Here is an 18,948-nt window from a genome sequence, read left to right on the forward strand (position 1 = left end):
AAAGTTATAAAAGCTGCATGCCCTTAAATGAAGTGCAAATCTAACTCTTTCTTTAGAAGGTTGAAAGAAATTGAGTTTAAGAAGACAGATAAAATTTTTCAAACTGTTCCTATTCAGGTTTCATATTTCTTTCTACACAGCCAGACATCTTTTGTCCATACACTGAATGGTGCTTTACCACATAATGGCACCTTGGGAGCAAAGCAGGTAATAACTACACAAGCAGAAACCACTCTCTGTTACAAAATCTGTCCCTAATCTCACAGACTGATCGCTACAAAAAGAGAAAATTGTCAATGAAAGGCAGGAAGGAGGGAGGCTTTTGTTCAAGCTAGCAATATGGAAGCAGGAAAAACTAAGGCTGCGTTTCTTTTTTTAATTTAATTTACTTTTGCACGTGGCTTATTTACGTAAAATGGATTTATTTGATATGAAAATATTTGTGAATTTAGAGAATAATATTAACCTAAGAAAACATTTGAGAATAAACAAAGCAATAGTGTTTAATTATTCAAATATTTTGTTTTAGCATTTCAAGATGGCACAGCTTATTCATATTAGATTCACAAAGGGATTTTCTAGAGGTGTATTCAACCCAAAGCCAGCTAACTTAGGGTGCCTACCAGATGAGTCTGGGTTCCCTGTAGATTAGTCAGTAGTTGTAGTAGTTACTAGATGCATTCCTAACAGACCAGTCAGAGCCCTGTGCTTCTTCAGTTATTTCAATTCCCAATTTAGATGCTCTGAATTTTTCTACAAAAATTAGCAAAATAAGACATCAACCCTTGCATTCTATGTAACGATGACACTTATCTAGGATGCTGGAGACTTAAGTAAAAGTTCCCCATTTGTACTCTTCTGGAACTGGATGTAACCCACGTCTTGAATCCCTTGGGGAACTCTAGCCACTAAGCCACAGATGCACTGGGGGTGGTGCATGCAGGGAATACAGCATCATCTCTGTTGTGGAAGCAATTCCCCTTTGAACAATCGCTTAAATATATCCCAGGGGCATAGGAGTTTTCCTGGCAAGTAGGAGTCCTCTGTTTAAATTCCAAACCAAATCAGCCAGGGAGGGTAGTGGAATAAAAGCATCTTCAAACCACCAGAGTCAATAACTGATCTCAGGGAAAGTGTACAAGTGTCTTTCTGAGGGCCTACTGCTTTGAGTAACATTGCCTGAACAAATGGGAAAGATTATTTCAAACTCAGTAAAACAGTTGTGTTTTCTTCTCTGATCCCCTTGCACATTAGAGAAGTACAAATGGGTTTGGGCTGACCCAAAACTTTTCCTCCATTTAATTTTGATTTGGTCTTAGCGCCAGAGACTACAATAACAATAAATCAATTGTTCACACAGCTGTAGAAAAACTTGCATTGAGAGAGTGGCAAAAACTCATGAAGCCAAGCAAGAATGAAGAACATGCCACATACAGTTTATAATAAAAAATACTGTTGGAGTTTCCTGAATATCCTTCCCTACATAGCCACAGAGAAAGAACAAAAAAAAAATTAAAAAATCTACTTTTATGCTCCCATTTGCCCTGCACTTTCCAGGAACAGTTTAAAGCTCCTGCAGGTCACATAACGCTTTAAGATTACACAGTGTAATGATACTTAAAGCACAAACTGCCTTCCATGCACACACACACACAAAAAAAGCAACATTCTTGTTTGTTAGAGGACATAGCGTAATAGCAAAAAAACATTGACTTGTATGCTCAAATATCCAGTTCTTTGAGAAATTTCCACTGTTTTGGAAATACCATGATTCACCAGTATGAAGCCTTATTTCAAAGGACCTGCAGTACTTTCTGCAAAATGTGCTGTTGCTCAGAGAGACACAGCCACACAGCTGAGGTGCTTTGTGAGCTCCAATGAATCCCATGTTCTTCTCCCATAGTAGTCTTCACCCATGAGGTTTAGGACAAGGCTTTCCTTGTGAGACTTTTCTCTTGTTCCACTGCAACTTCAGTGGAACTCCCTAATCACTCTCAGCTTCTCCTAAAGTAAATCAAGAGGCAGCTATGCCACTCATTTTCCATCTTTCTTCAAACACTGCTCTTTTTTTCTCATTTTTCTTCTCTACTCTTTTCTTCACATGAAAATGTCCTTTCCCTTTCCAAAGTGACTTTCCCTCTCACTCTTTGCTTTCCAACAGTTCTCCTCACAGTGTTTCCTTTCAGTATCCTCAGATTTAACTCTGCCTACTCCCCCCACCAAAAAAAAACCACACACAAAAAACCTACTTGAACAACAACAAAAAAACCCAAACAGCAACTTAGTAATTTTCAGATATTTCCTTCTGTGCATACAGAAGAAGCTGGCAGAAGAGGGACCCTGTCAGGAGGCTGAAGTCTCCGTTATCTAGAAGCCATAGCTACACCGGCTTCCCTGTTATTTCATCTAATAAAAAAACAACATATGCTGCAATATCTAGTCAAAACAATCTCAGATACTTCATTCTTTCTTTCAGTGCTTCCCTAAACCACCCAGAATTTAATGCTTCTTCTCTCCCCACATTAATACTGTTAGTTCTCTGCACTCTTAAAAAAAAAAAAAAAAAAAAAAAACAGAAAAAAGAAAAATAATTTTCTTTTGGAAAAGTGAATGTGTTTTGGCACTGATGCTGATTATTGCATTCAGTGCTCCCCTCACATCTGTAGTCATGTGTGCAACTGCCAATATAGGTAATTTTCTCAATGCCTGTCAGAAAAGAGAGTTTGGCTCTTTCTCCTTTCCCTAGCAATTTATTTTACTTCTCAGCTGACAGATTAATCCTTTTCCTCAAGCTGGCAATATTGCTTCTATCAATGCCACCTGTCTTCCAGCTTCTTCATCAGTTCAGCACCTTCAACTGCTATGACTAGCACTGCCTTCACCATCACATCCTATGCCAAAAACAAACAAACAAAACCGCCCACCAAAACTAGATATGGAGTGAGATTTGCTTCTTTAACTTATCTCCACGCTTATACAATCATAGCTGAGTAAGATGAGTGCCTGGGAAGGGGATCAGAAAAGAGATGCGGTGGCACTCTAGAAGCATCCTTAATTGTGATTCGCATGAAGAAATGGGTCAAGCAGCAAGCATTTTTCCCATCATTAAACGTAATTCAGGGCTGTTTCATTAGTTAGGTTGCCTTCAGCTAAGGTGATACCATTCAAATAAGAAACACAGCAGCTGGCAACACCCCATCTCAGCCTCGCTGTTATCATCCCTGTGATTCTAAATGATTATACATAATTTTCTCAGTCCTAAAGCAGTTTGTGCCACTGGACAGCCAAAGAACCATCCTTTATGCGGTGAATTTAAAAACTGGACCTCTGTCTCTCTGCAACAGGGACATGTAGCACAGGATGTCTCATGGTCTTTCATGCAGTGTCAACCACAGTCTGGACCTCCTTATTTAGCTGATAAGTCTGACACTTCTATTGTTGCTCAGCTTAATAAGTTTTATTTTTTTTAGCATAATTAAGAGCTGTATTTTGATCGTATCCCTGCTTGACTATGCCCATTTTCTTGTTTTTGAAATCTGAATGAAATCTGGGAATTCATCAGTTTTCCACTTATTTTATGCAAAGATAACATTTCTCCCCTGTGCTGTTAGCTGTAACTAACATTAAATGAGCAGTGACATTTAATATAAGAATATATAGTAACCAGAGTACAATTCAAAGAGATCACCGAAACAGGATAAGGCCAGTTTCGAAACGATGTTAATTAACAAAAAAGCCCACAAGTCTCATATCTTACATAGTAAAAAAAGCCTGTTGCTGTCCTTAAAAAAATGACTACAAAAGTGACCCCCATTTTATCCAGCACATCTGTTCAATACTTCTGAGACTTTTCCACTAATTTCTCTAATAAAAATATCTCCTACTGCTTTTGATACCACTTTACCCTGCAGAGCCAAAACAGCTCAGCAAGAGGGAGCTACGTTTCTTTTATGTGCCTCATCATTGGACTTAATTCACGATTTCCGCACAGTGATACCACCGAAAAGCCACCAAAAATTATACAAATCTGTAGCTGTCACACACCAGTCCAGTCTAGCTTGTCAAAGCAAATTTTGCAAGCTGCTATGGAAATCTGCCAGGAGACTTTAGAAATTCTTATTCTTAGTATGCTTTTTTCTTTTTATCTTCTTTTCAGAAAAAGCAAACAAACAAAGAAAGAAACAACAAAACGTTTTAAGCTATCCCAGTTTTAAATGACCACTTACAAGCATGGGTCACTTATGAACATTAGTGACTCAGTGTGCCATTGCAATGTAATAGAATAATTTTTATTGTGGTAAAGTTACTTTTGAACAATACTGCTAATCAGACAGGCCAAAACCATAGCTCACTTAAATCATCTCACTATAAGCTTTCTAAGTCTCAGAAACACATGACATGTAGTCCATGCAAAGACCTCTAACTGAAATATAACTGCATCTTTTGATGTCTATTTTTGCAGACTTCTCTTGGATTATAGAATGCAAATGCTAAAAGAGCCCTCTATTGTGCCCTAAAAGAGGCTAAGAGAGCCCTCTATTCGATATTCTAGACTCCGCTCTCGATTTTTGCAGTGTGAGTCTGAAGTAATGCGAGCGAGGTCAGTGATGTGCTTCCTGGCTTATGTGGTAGAGTAGAGGAAATTTTGATTTCTACCTATAAAGCTTCTATTTATCTGTATGCGTGAGCAGTTTTGTTAATAACTAATTTCTGAATAATAGAAAGAAAAATACTTTTGGAGTATCTGACTCTTGCCAAATATGCCCTGACAAGGACAATAAGGCCAGTGAAGCCAGATACACTTAGAAGGATATCAGAAAGTGCACTGATAGGAAACATTTTCCATTGCATTAGAATACAATTAATGGTATTTCAGACTTAGCATCCTCCCTGTCATGACTACGACTTTTGGAAACAACCCAGATAAAAGCAATACCTACCTGGGAAAATCAATCAAATAAGCAATCTTGGAGACTACATCATCACTCCCAGCCACTGCAGTCAAGCCATAGTATGATTTACATGATTTGCTTCTGTCTAGTTCAAGAGTATGATCCCTGTGCTTACTATTTGGAATTGATTATCTGACACAGGACTAGAAAGCATTACCAGCAAAAAGCAGATCCCTGTTGTGCCTCTAATGTTTTGACTGCTTGACACAGTCGAAGCACATTCCCTTCCAGAGATGCTCAAACAAATAGAAGTTTATTTTTATTAAAAACCCAGCTCTGCCATCTTTCCTCATGCTGACAGTCCCTGATGATGAAAGTTCTTAGAACTGGGACCTGTATGTCCGTTTCAACATCCATTGTGCCTGTATTTGTCAAAGCACGTTTTTACCTTGGTTTCCTCCAGCTACCACAGCCCCTCCCTGCCATTCCCAAGGACACAGACTTTTCTGTGTGTGGCTTCTCTTATCACACCCTGCCAGCCTAGTCAGACAACTGGATCATTTGCTGATGATTTGATATATTCAAAGGTACCATTGATTTCTTACAGTGTTAAAGGGCTGCCAGTTGTCTTTGTTGCTGATCATTAAACAAAATGCTTATGTACATCACTTACCTTAGAGTCACAGACATCTGCATGTAAATGTCTTTTTCTTCTAAAAACAGGAAGTAGATATTTATACAGTGAAGACTGAAGAATTGGCATTTACTTCTGCATTCTGCCTCCAAATTCAGCGTAATGATTACATTCATGCCTTGGTCACCTATTTTAATATCGAATTTACGAAGTGCCACAAGAAGATGGGATTTTCTACAGGTAATCTTTTAATATCATTTCTATTGCTATCAGTATGTAAGTGCTACTGGTCAGATTTTACAGGAAGGTTTATTGTACCACCATGTTTGAATTTCAGTGATAAAAATTATTGTCACTTTGGGGGAGGTGAGCAGGATGGGGAAAGGACAACTGCTTGTAGGAATTGTGCAAAATCAGAGGCAGGATTTCACAACAGCTAGTGAGCTTAGAGCTCAGCGGGAATTATGACCCAAAAGTTTGTGCTCATCACCAGTTATATCTAAATCCTGTGTCAAGTTTCTGAGATTAGACAGGGAATTGTTGTCTCAGCGCGAGATAGCAGCTCTGCATCCTAGTTTCCCCCAAATCCAAAACTCAGCAAATGCTCTTGCTTGTGTCAGTGTCTAGATCAAAACCATTGCTTTTTTCCAAGATATAACCACACATATACTGATTAGATAAATTTGCTCTAATAACCCAAATGCAAAACTCTAACTTACCTTGGTGAACAGGCATTTAAAGGAATAACTCCATTCCTGTAAGGCATCATTTACCAGAGTGAATAAACCAGCCAGTGTTGCAAGAAATGTAAAAACCTCATGACTGGTTTAATGACGAGAACAACAAATTACGATTGATGCTGGCTGCAGTTAGCACCATTACACAACTCAAACAGGTGTAAATGGGACCTGATGTAAGTTCAGTATGATTAGAAAACTTTTTTTTTCTCCCTTCACAGGAGCTCTCAACCCTTTACAAGAGATTCAAAGCTCAAAAGTACTTTGTTAAAATACTTATTTATATTTTATTCTAGAAGTGTAGCCATATGGATGGTGTTATTTATTTATGTTCCTCATATTCTTATGTTTTTCAGTAACCATGTTTCCCTGGTAGTTCTACAAATGTGTTACACTGTAGTATTTCCCACACCATGATCGGCATTAGTATATGCTGGGAAACAAAGTGTAGCTAGCAAGACATGAACAATCTGTGAGGCACTGCAATGGTGTGCTGAAGTGCTGATATTTCTGAGTTCGTGCTGAACAAAATTATGTAAGGTGGAAAACTCTTTAGGTTTTAGGCATTTGTTTTTTCCATAGAAGCCTCATATTTTTCAGCCAAAGGCAACCCATTAATCTTTTCTGAAAGGTAATATAGTCAAACCTCCAGTTTTCTGTAAAAAATAGCTTTGAACAAAGGGTGTAGTTACTGTGTTGTGATCTTAACTGAAACCTACCTTGGTAAAGGAGGTCTACTTATATTGCCAAAATAACATGGATGGTTTTTTATATCATTGAGAATGTGACTTGCTCTGCAAAGGAAAAATGGAATGTGTTTCTGCGTTGTGTGTGCATATGAACATATAAGTTTAAGAAACATTTGTTGAATAGGTTAGGATATTTAATTAATGTTTTCCAGTCAGATGTGCCCATCACCAAATCTGGCCCTCAAACCCAGCCATTCCTTACTTGACTCTTAGACATCCCAGTGAACAGGCATCAAAAGTGGCAAAGAAAAGGACCCATTATGTTATTGCAAGGAATGGCTTGTCTGCATAGTAAACATAGAATTGCTCCAGTATCAGTATAACAAAAGGTGGCAGGGATAAGGATGTTCTTGACTCTTCTTGTCTATTGGGTATATGGAATAAAGAGGACTTACACAGGCACTTAGAAAATATTCTGCAAGACTACCACATGTAGGCTTAGCTTCCCTTAGCTCATAGGAAGTGAGAACCTGAAGAAGGATAGAGGCTAAATAGTATAAGGGAGAAGAGGCTATATTTGGACAAAAGCCTAGGGCAAATATCAAGTTTGGCTTAGTGTTTTTCTTAGCATTTTTGCAGACTCACCTCAATTTGCAAATGTATGTATAAGGTATTTTTTGCCTACCTGTCATAAAAAAGAGGGGACAAGAGTCACAGTCTCAAATATTTCTGAACCTCTATCAAGAACAGAGTTCTTCAGCAGTGCCGGAAAACCTAGCTTCTCTAAACTAGCTGTAGCTCCCACAGGCTGCTACTTCAGAGGTTCTGAATGCTTAGTCATAAAATCATATAATCAAAGAATGGTTTGGGTTGGAAGGTACCTTAAAGATCATCTAGTTCCAGCCCCCTGCCATGGGCAGGAACACCTTCCACTAGAACAGGTTGCTCAAAGCCTCATCCAACCTGGCCTTGAATACTTCCAGGGAGGGGGCATCCACAATTTCTCTGGGCAACCTGTTCCAGTGTCTCACCACCCTCACAGTAAAGAACTTCTTCCTAATATCTAATCTAAATCTACCCTCTTTCAGTTTGAAACTGTTTATCCTCATCCTGTCACTACACTCCCTGGTAAAGAGTCCCTCCCCATCTTTCCAGTTAAATAGCACTGATCCCAATACTGTCCCTTGAGGAATGCCACTTGTCACTGGTCTTCACTGGGACATCAAGCTGTTGGCTGTGACTCTTTGAGTGCAACCACCTAGCCAATTCCTTATCCATCAAGTGGTTCTCCATCAAACCCATATCTCTCCAGTTTAGGGACAAGGATGTCATGTGGGACAGCGTCGAACGCCTTAGACAAGTCCAGGTAGATGATGTCAGTTACTTTTCCCTTAACCACTGTCACTGTAACCCCATCGTAGAAGACCACCAAATCAGGCACAATTTGCCCTCAGTGAAGCCCTGTTGGCTGTCACCAATCACCTCCTTATTTTCCATGGGCCCTAGCATAGTTTCCAGGAGGATCCGCTCTGTGATCATGCTGGGCACAGAGGTGAGACTGACTGGCCTGTAATTTTCTGAGTCTTCCTTTTTTCCCTTTTTAAATATCGGGGTTATGTTTTCCCGTCAGTGGGAACTTTGCCAGGCTGCCATGACTTCTCAAATGTGATGGATAGTGGCTTAGCCACTTCATCCACCAGTTCCCTCAGGACCTGCGGATGGATCTCATCAGGTGCCATGGACTCGTGCACCTTCAGATTCCTTAGATGGTCTCAGATCTGATCTTCTCCTACAGTGGGCAGTTGTTTATTCTCCCAGTCCCTGCCTCTGCCTACTGTCACTTGGGCTTCACCACTTGCTGGTGAAGACTGAGGCAAAAAAGTCATTGTGTACCTCAGCCTTCTCCATATCCCACGTAACCAGGTCCTCTGTTTCCTTCTGGAGAAGGCCTACCTTTTCCCTGGTCTTCCTTTTATCACTTATGTACCTATACAAGCTTTTCTTATTGCCCTTGATGTCCCTGGCCAGATTCAGTTCTGTCAGGGCTTTGGCTTTCCTAACCTGATCCGTGGCTTCTCAGGCACTTTCTCTGTATTCATCTCAAGATACCTGTCCTTGTTTTCACCCTCTGTAGACTTCCTTTTTTTTTTGTTGGAGTTTGTCCAGGACCTCCTCATTCTTCCACAAAGGCCTCCTGGCGTTTTTGCCTGACTTACTCTTTCTCTGACGCCTGATGCATCACTCCTGAGCTTGGAGGACGTGATCCTTGAATATTGACCAGCTATCTTGGGCCCCACTTCCCTCCAGGGCTGTATCCCATGGTACTCTGCCAAGGAGATCCCTGAAGAGGCCAAAGTCTGCTCTCTTGAAGTCCAGGCTAGTGAGCTTGCTGTGTGCCATCCTCACTGCCCTAAGGATCTTAAACTCCACATCTCATGGGCACTGCAGCCCTTGAGATGAATGCCATTGAATGCCCCTGCCATTCTCCACCAGCCCCTCCTTGTTGGTGATAACAAGGTGCAGCAAAGCACCTCACCTCATTGGCTGCTCTGCCTCTTGGAGAAGGAATTTATCATCAATGCATTTAGTGAACCTCCTGGATTGCTTCTGCCCCACTCTGTTGTCCCTCCAACAGATAGCAGGGTGGTTGAAGTCCCCCATGAGGACCAGGGCTTGTGAACATGAGGCTGCTCCTGTCTATCTACAGAGGGCCTCATCTGCTTGTTTTTCCTGGTTGGATGGCCTGCAGCAGACCCCCACTATAATGTCACCTGCCCCTCTGCTTCCTTTAATTCTGACCCATAAGCTCTCAGTCAGCTCCTCATCCAGCCCCAGGCAGTGCTCCATGCACTCCAGCTGGTTATTGACATAAAGGGCAACATCCCCTCCTCCTCTGCTCTGCCTGTCTTCTAATCTATCTTACTAAAAATCCTGTACCCTTCTATTCCAACACTCCAGTCATAGGAGCTGTCCCACCATGTCTCCATGATGCCAATATGATCATAGCCCTGTGTCAAGGGTTGAGGCTGGGCCGGCCACTAACGAATGACAGATGCTCTCTCTTAAGCCCTCTCCCCTCCCAAAAGGGAAACGGAGAAAGAACAAGGGAGAGAGACTTTATGGTTTGGAAAAGAAAACTAAAACAGCTTTAATGAAACAATAACAAGATAATAAGAATAAGGAAATAATCAAATATGTACAAATATATACAAAACTAATACCAAACCCAACTCCCCACCACCACCACTCTGATGATGATACGTCACCACCGACACTGCAGGGCTGACACTGGGGCAGTCCCAGGCTGGACTCAGCAGCAGACGGGAACCGGATGCAGGAGCTGGACTCAGGCACTGAATTCAGGGATGCACAGATCAGGATCAAAGTTATAAGAACATACAGAGTCCTCCTCAGATGTCAGCCGTCGAAGAAGAGAGCTTGACTCTCGTGATCTCTCAGCTTTATACTCAATATGTCATATATGGGATGGAATACTCTGTTGGTCAGTTTTGGGTCACCTGTCCAGTTCGCCCCTCCCTGCAGGTGCGGCCTTTTGCATGCTTGCCACCCTTTTCACTTACAGCACCCCAACACAGAGTACAAAATCTAGCAGTGACCGTGGTCGCTATAAGAACAAGTATAGGCAAGGGCCTGTCTGCGTACCGTTCCTTGGTACTAACTATAAACATCAGGCCTTGTCACTGCTACAAGCAGTCACTGTCTGGAAATATGTGCTGCTGTTTCAGAAAGTGCAACTACTTAGAAGAGGCTTAACTGAAAAGTAAAAGCACTGAAACAGAATTAATTTTGGTTTAGCCCAAACCAAGACACCCTGCAGGCATGCACATGTCTCTTAATATCTCTTGTTTGTTTCCCATGCGACTATGTGCATTTGCATATAGGCTTTTAAGTTGGGCTCCCAATGAAGCTGACTTACTGGCTGGAATTCCTTTGTGCTGCCCTTCATGTGCTCTCCTGCTGACCTGAGATGCCTCTTCAGGCTCTGGGCATCTGTTGCTGGCATTGGCATCAGACTGGAGTAGGATGGGTTGAGGTTCCTCTCCCCAGCGTCTTTAGTTTAAAGCCTTCTTCTGCCCCCAGCTTGGCAAGCCTATGACCAAAGATACTCTTCCCTTTCTCTGACAGATGGACCTGATCAGCCCCAGCAGACCAGGTTTCTCAAAGTGAGTGCCAGGGTCTAAGTAGCCAAAACCCTGGCTATAGCACCAGTCCCATAACCAACTGTTGACCTGCCAGATTCGACTGTCTCTTTCAAACCCTTTCCTTTTGACCAGGAGAATTGATGAAAAAACTACCTGCACTCCAGAGTCCTTTACCATTGCTCCCAGGGCTCTGAAACCCTTCTTGATACTCCGCAGACTCCTCCTGGCTGTATCACTGGTGCCCACATTAAAACAGCAGCAGTGGACAGTCACAGAATCACAGAATCACAGAATGGTAGGGGTCGGAAGGGACCTCTGGAGATCATCTAGTCCAACCGCCCTGCTAAAGCAGGTTCACCTAGAGCAGGTTGCACAGGACTGCATCCATGCAGGGTTTGAATACTCCAGGGAAGGAAACTCCACAACCTCCCTGGGCAGTCTGTTACAATGCTCTGTCACCCTCAATGTGAAGAAGTTTTTCCTCATGTTGAGGTGGAACTTCCTGTGCTCCAGTTTGTGCCCATTGCCTCTTGTCCTGCCACTGGGCACCACCAAAAAAAGCCTGGCCCCATGCTTTTGATTCCCACCCTTTAGACCATACAGTCCCATTATAGGATCCTTTCAGCTTTTATGACTTACCCTTTCTCATCATTCTTTCTGCAACTAGAACGTGTAGCTGCTGGTGGCTCAGTGTCTTTGGAGTCTTGCCTGGAGAGGCTTCTTATGTCTCCAAATTCTGTCTGCTGTCACCTGGCAAATGCTACATGTCTCCTATTGAATGCTTTGCTTTGCTTTACTGCCAATTCTTTGAACATGTTACTTCAGTAACTAACTTCTCCAGCAGGATGTATGGCCCACCAAATAAAAAAGTTTGGATGTCATTGAATGCAAATGAGGAAGAGCTGCTAGCCAGATGTCCATGCAAAGTCAAATTCTTAAAATTTTCAAGTTCATGCTCAAGTTGTTTGTGTGTTTTTGACAAGAACTTTTTCTAAAATGAAAGTTCACTCTGGTCTTCTTTGATGCAAATGAGGCTGCAGCCATATCAGCAATTATAGTGGATCTAGGAACCACTCTGAAGTCTGGGGGAACCAATTGGTTGTGACTCCTTCACACAGTACTTGGTCCAGGATTTCCTCTGGGTCCCATGTGGTGCCCTTCTAAATGCACTAAGACAAGTCTATGTGGAGGAGTTAATTGTTATTCAGTGTATCTGAAATAATGGGAGAGGTGCCTTGCAGCCATTGGAGAAGGTTTTTTTACACTATGAAACTGATAGTACGTGAATTGTGCCTCAAGGCATGCCATCAGGACTACAGAACCTTAAACAAGTACATAGGACCAGACAGGAGGCATCGAAGCAGGCTGAGGGTGATGGTCAATGTCATTGTAAGGCTACCCTCTAACATCTTTAAAAGGTCATGATGATGGGGGAAGGTTCTTGATGATTAGAAAAAGGCAGCTATCGCATCCATCTTCAAGAGGTGCAGTAAGCAGGATCCATAGAACTGTAGGCCAGTCAACCTCACCTCAGTTCCTGGGAAAGTTATGACACAAATCCGCCTGGAAATTATTTCCAGCTATATGAAGGACAAGAAGGTGATTGAGAACAGCTAGCGTGGATTTACTAAAGCTAATTATACATGATAAACCTGGTTACCTTCTAGATGACTAGCTGTGTGGATGAGGGAAGATCAGTGCCTGTTGTATACCTTGAGTTTAGCAAGGCTGTTTATATGACCTTGCATAGCAGCTGTACAGCTATATTGGTGAGATACAGACTGGATAAGTGAACAGTAACATGGGTGAAAAATTGACTCAAAGTGTGTCAATCAGGAAAGTCAAACCAGAGGCCAGTTATTAGTAGCATCCCACAGGTGACCAACAGTGAAGTTGTTCTATTCTATTGTTCCACATAGAATCATAGAATAGATTGGGTTGGAAGGGACCTCTAAAGGTCATCTAGTCCAACCCCCCTACAATAAGCAGAGACATCTCTAGCTAGGTCAGGTTTCTCAGAGACCCATCAAACCTCACCTTGAATGTCTTCAGGGATGGGGCTTCCACTACCTCTCTGGGCAACCTGTTCCAGTGATTCACCACCCTCATATTAAATAACTGTTTCCTAATGTCCAACCTAAATCTACCCTTTTCTTTCCCTTTAAAAACCATTACCCCTCATCCTATTGCTACAAACTGTTATGAACAGTTCTTCCCCTACCTTTTTATAGGCCCCTTTCAGGTATTTGAAGGTTGCTATAAGGTCCCCCTGGAGCCTTCTCTTCTCCAGGCTGAACAACCCCAACTCTCTCAGCCTGTCTTCATAGGAGAGCTGCTTCAGCCCTCTGATCATTTTTACAGCCCTCCTCTGGACATGCTCCAAGAGGTCCACGTCCTTCTTGGGTTGGGGGCTCCAGACCTGGACACGGTACTCCAGGTGGGGTCTCACCAGGGCAGGGTAGAGGGGCAGAATCACCTCTCTCCATCTGCTGGCCACACTTCTGATGCAGCCCAGGATGCAATTGGCCTTCTGGGCTGCAGTTGCGCATTGGTGGCTCATGTCCAGCTTTTCATCCACCAGTACCCCCAAGTCTTTTCCCACAGGGCTGCTCTCTAGCATGTCTTCTCCCAACCTGTATTGATACCAGCAGTTGCCCTGGCCCAGGTGCAGGACCCTGTACCTGACCTTGTTTAACCTCATGAGGTTCACCTGGGCTCACCTCTCCAGCTTGTCCAGGTCCTTCTGGATGGCATCCCATCCCTTTGGCATATCAACTTCACCACCCAGCTTGGAGTCATCAGCAAACTTGCTGAGGGTGCACTCAGTGCTACTGTCAATATCGTTAATGAAGGTATTAAACAACACTGGTTCCAGTATGGACCCGTGAGGGACACCACTTGTCATCGTTTTCCATCTGGACATGGAGCCATTGACCACTACTCTCTGGATGTGACCATCCAGCTAGTTCCTTATCCACTGAACAGTCCACCTATCCAACCCGTATCTCTCCAACTTAGAGAGAAGGATGTTGGGAGAGGACCGTGTCAAAGGCCTTGCAGAAGTCCAGATAGATGACATCTGTAGCTCTTCCTTTGTCCACTGATGCAGTCACTCCATTGTAGAATGCCACTAGGTTGGTCAGGCAGGACTTGCCCCTAGTAAAGCCATGCTGACTGTCTTGAATCACCTCCCTGTCCTCCATGTGCCTTAGCATTAGATTTTAACTACCCAGATATTTGCTGGAAGGCCTACACAGCTAGCCATTCACAGTCCAGGAGGTTCCTCCAGTGCATCAATGATAACTTGCATTGATGCAAATGGTGAATGAGACAACTAGGAGAGGAGCACTGCTAGATCTTAGACTCACTAACAAGCAGGGTCTGGTTGAAGCTGTGAAGTTTGAGGGCAGGCTTGGCTGCAGTGATGGTAGAGTTCAGGATCTTGTGCAGTAGGAACAGGATACCAAGCAGGATTACAACCTTGGACTTTAGCATGGCCAACTTAGGCCTTTTCAAGCAATTGCTAGGGGAAATCCCGTGGGACAGGGTACTAGAAGGTAAAGGGGCCCAAGCTGGTTTATATTCAAGGACCACTTCTTCCAAGCTCAAGATCAGAGCATCCCAGTGGGTAGGAAATCAAGAAAGGGAGCCAGGAGACCCACATGGGTAAACAGAGAACTAATGGGCAAACTCAAGTGGAAAAAGAGAGTCTATAGATCTTGGAAGGAGGGGATGGCCACTTGGGATGAATGTAAGACTGTTGTCAGAGGATGTAGGGAGGCAACTAGGAAAACTAAGGCCTCGTTGGAATTAAGCCTTGCAAGGGAGATCAAGGACAACAGAAAGGGCTTCTTCAAATACTTTGCAGACAAAACTAACACTAGAGGCAACTTAGGCCCACTGTTGAATGAGGCGGGTGTCCTGGTGACAGAGGATACAACGAAGGCGGAGCTACTGAATGCCTTCTTTGTCTCTGTCTATACTGCTGGAGGCTGTCCTCAGGAGCCCCAGACCCCTGAGGCCCCAGAGGAAGTCAGGATAAAGGAGGAGTTTGACTTGGTTGATGAGGACTGGGTTAGGGATCACTTAAGTAAGCTGGACATACATAAATCCATGGGCCCTGATGGGCTGCACCTGCAGGTGCTGAGGGAGCTGGCGGAAATCTATCATCTTTGGTAAGTCATGGGTAACAGGTGAGGTGCCTGAGGACTGGAGGAAAGCAAATGTCACTCCAGCCTTCAAAAAGGGCAAGAAGGAGGACCCAAGTAACTACAGACCAGTCAGCCTCACCTCCATCCCTGGAAAAACGATGGAACAACTTATCCTTGGTGCTATCTCTAGGCATATCAAGGATAAGAGGGGTCATTAGGAGCAGCCAGCATGGCTTCACCAAGGGGAAGTCATGTTTGACCAACCTGATAGCCTTTTATGAAGACATAACCAGGTGGATAGATGATGGTAGTGCAGTGGATGTGGTTTATCTTGATTTCAGTAAAGCATTTGACACCGTCTCCCACAGCACCCTCGCAGCTAAACTGAGGAAGTGTGGTCTGGATGATCGGGTAGTGAGGTGGATTGTGAATTGGTTGAAGGAAAGAAGTCAGGGAGTTGTGGTCACTGGGACAGAGTCTAGTTGGAGGCCTGTATCTAGTGGAGTCCCTCAGGGGTCAGTACTGGGACCAGTACTATTCAATATATTCATCAATGACTTGGACGAGGGAATAGAGTGCACTGTCAGCAAGTTTGCTGATGACACAAAACTGGGAGGAGTGGCTGACACACCAGAAGGTTGTGCTGCCATTCAGGGGGACCTGGACAGGCTGGAGAGTTGGGTGGGGAGAAGTTTAATGAAATACAGCAAGGGCAAGTGTAGAGTCTTGCATCTGGGAAAGAACAACCCCAGGTACCAGTATAGGCTGGGGACTGAGCTGTTAGAGAGTAGTGTAGGGGAAAGTGACCTGGGGGTCCTGGTGGGCAGCAGGATGACCATGAGCCAGCAACGTGCCCTCGTGGCCGAGAAGGCCAATGGCATCCTGGGGTGTGTTAGAAGGGGTGTGGTCAGTAGGTCGAGAGAGGTTCTCCTCCCCCTCTACTCTGCCCTGGTGAGACCGCATCTGGAATATTGTGTCCAGTTCTGAGCCCCTCAGAACGACAGGGAACTGCTTGAAAGAGTCCAGTGCAGAGCCACAATGGTGATTAAGGGGGTGGAACATCTCCCTTCTGATGAAAGGCTGAGGGAGCTGGGTCTCTTTAGTTTGGAGAAGAGGAGACTGAGAGGTGACCTCATCAATGTTTATAAATATGTAAAGGGTGAGTGTCAGGAGGATGGAGCTGGGCTCTTCTCAGTGGTGGCCAATGATAGGACAAGGGGCAACAGGTGCAAACTGGAGTGTAGGAGGTTCCACTTTAACGTAAGAAAACACTTTTTCACTGTGAGGGTGACAGAGCACCAGATCAGGCTGCCCAGAGAGGTTGTGGAGTCTCCTTCTCTGTCCATAGACATTCAAAACCGGCCTGGATGTGTTCCTGTGTGATCTACTCTAGGTGGTCCTGCTCTGGCAGGGTGATTGGACTAGATGATCTTTCAAGGTCCCTTCCAACCCCTAACATTCTGTGATTCTGTGATCTTCCCAGGCACAGAGGTGATGCTGACAGGTCGGTAGTTCCCAGAGTCCTCCTCTCTGCCCTTTCTAAAAATGGGTGTCATGTTTCCTTTCTTCCAGTCACTAGGGACTTCACCTGACTGCCATGACTTTTCAAATATCATGGAGAGTGGTTTGGCAACTGCATCAGCCAATTCTCTCAGGACTCTTGGATGCATCTCATCATGTCCCATGGACTTGTGTATGTTCAGGTTCCTCAGATGGTCACAAATCTTCTCTTCACTTACAGTGGGAGGGACTTTGTCTCCCTGGTCCTGGTCTTGTGGGCCACTAACTTGAGAGCTGTGAGGAGAAAGGTTGCCAGTGAAAACTGAGGCAAAAAAGTTGTTGAGAACCTCAGCCTTCTCGTATGTTGTTACTGGTTCAGCATTGCTGTTGATCAAGGGTTTGACCTTCCTTTTCTGGTTTATATACCTGTAAAAGCCCTTCTTGTTTTCCTTTGCATCCCTTGCCAAGTTCAGCTCCAGCCACACCTTGCCCTTCCTGACCTTGTCCTTACACAATCAGGCAATGTCTCTGTACTCTTCCCAGGATACCTGTCCCTGCTTTCACTGCCTATGCCATTCCATCTTGCCTTTTGGCTTGACCAGCAGGTCTCGAGTCAGCCATGGTGGTCTCTTGCCCTCCTTGCCCGATTTCTTAACCTGGGGATTGAGAGCTCTTGTGCTCTATGGAAAGTGTCCTTAAAGATCTGCCAGCTCTGCTTTGCTCCCTTGCCACTGAGGGCCATTTCCCAGTGGGTCCTATTGACTAACTCCTTGAAGAGCTGGAATTGCTTTCCTAAAATTTAAGGTCCTGACTATTCTTTTCATCTGCCTCGTACCCCTTAGGACAGTGAACTGCACTAGTGCATGGTCACTGCAGCTGAGGCTGCTTCCAGTCTTGACATCCCTGATGAGTTTACTTGCATTCGTGACCATCAGGTCCAATATTGCATCCCCTCGGGTAGGGCTGTCTGTTGCCTTAAGAAGTTGTCATCTAGGCACTCCAGGAGTCTTCTGGATTGCCTACAGCTTACTGTGCCACATTTCCAACAGACGTCAGGGTGGTTGAAATCCCCCATCAGGATGAGCGCCTGTGTGCGTGATGTCTCCTGCAGCTGGAGTAAGAAGGCTTCATCAATAGGTTCCCCTTTCGGGTGGCCTGTAGCAGACACCAATCACAAGGCTGCCTTTGTTGTTTCGATCCCTAATTCTTACCCATAAGCTTTCGACATTCTCATGGCTATACTTTAGGGACAACTCTTCATGCTCTATCCATTTCTTAACATAGAAGGCGACACCTCCACCCCTCCTTCCACTCCTGTCCCTTCTGGACAGCTTGTAGCCATCAATAGCTACACTCCAGTCATGGGATTCATCCCACCAAGTTTCAGTAACGGCCACTACATCATAGCATTCCTGTAGCACGGTAGCTTCCAATTCCTCCTGTTTGTTGCCCATGCTGCGTGCATTGGTGTAGAGGCACTTCAGCTGGGATGCTGGTCATGTCACCTTCTTAGAGGGACACCCGTTTATTCCCCCAAGGTGTTTTATAGATGCTACCCTGTTGGCTTCTATTTCCTCAGGAGCACGCTGGCTCATCTCTGTAAGACTTTGCCTGTGCTGCAGTGTTCACAGCATGCCTCTGGGCAGCAGGCTGAAGGCTGCTGAAGACCCCGTTCCCTCCCAACCCAGGTGTGTCACCCTGCCGCTTATCACTAATAGTCTTGATGTGATTATCCCCCTCCCCCTTCGCATCTAGTTTATAGCCCTGTCAATCAGCCCTGCAATCTCTTGGGCAAAGACCCCCATTTGAGAAAGGTGTCTCCCATTTGATGTCAGCATTCCTGGTGCTGTGTAGGCCATCCCATTATCAAAAAACCCGAAACTGTGGTGGTGACACCAGCCACAGAGCCACATGTTGATAGATTGGATCCTCCTGTTCCTTCCAATGTCACTGCTTTCAACTGGAAGGAGAGAAGAAAAAATAACCTGCGCCTCAGATTCTCTGACTAACCATTCCAATGCCCTGCTGCTTCCTCTCCACCCACATGGAAAATCAGTAGTGGATAGCAATCTGTGGCCCTCACTAAGCTAGGAAGTTTCCTAGTGATGTCCTTAACCCAGGCTCCAGGAGACAGCAGACCTCCCTGTGAGGAGGGTCTACATGGCATATTGGACCCTCTGAT

At 44.3% G+C, this 18,948-nt stretch overlaps 1 protein-coding gene across 1 annotated transcript in view; it reads left to right on the forward strand.

Moving 5' to 3' along the window:
• PRMT8 (protein arginine methyltransferase 8) overlaps positions 1–18,948 on the forward strand; it is an 89,252-nt gene that overhangs the window by 64,773 nt on the left and 5,531 nt on the right. Inside the window, exon 8 of the mRNA XM_086465086.1 lies at positions 5,616–5,766. Within this exon, the coding sequence (XP_086321212.1) occupies positions 5,616–5,766 (151 nt within the window). The remainder of the gene's footprint in view (positions 1–5,615; positions 5,767–18,948) is intronic.

Source organism: Leptosomus discolor, chromosome 1 (genome assembly GCF_034619465.1).
Source record: "Leptosomus discolor isolate bLepDis1 chromosome 1, bLepDis1.hap2, whole genome shotgun sequence".
NCBI classification, from domain to species: domain Eukaryota; kingdom Metazoa; phylum Chordata; class Aves; order Leptosomiformes; family Leptosomidae; genus Leptosomus; species Leptosomus discolor.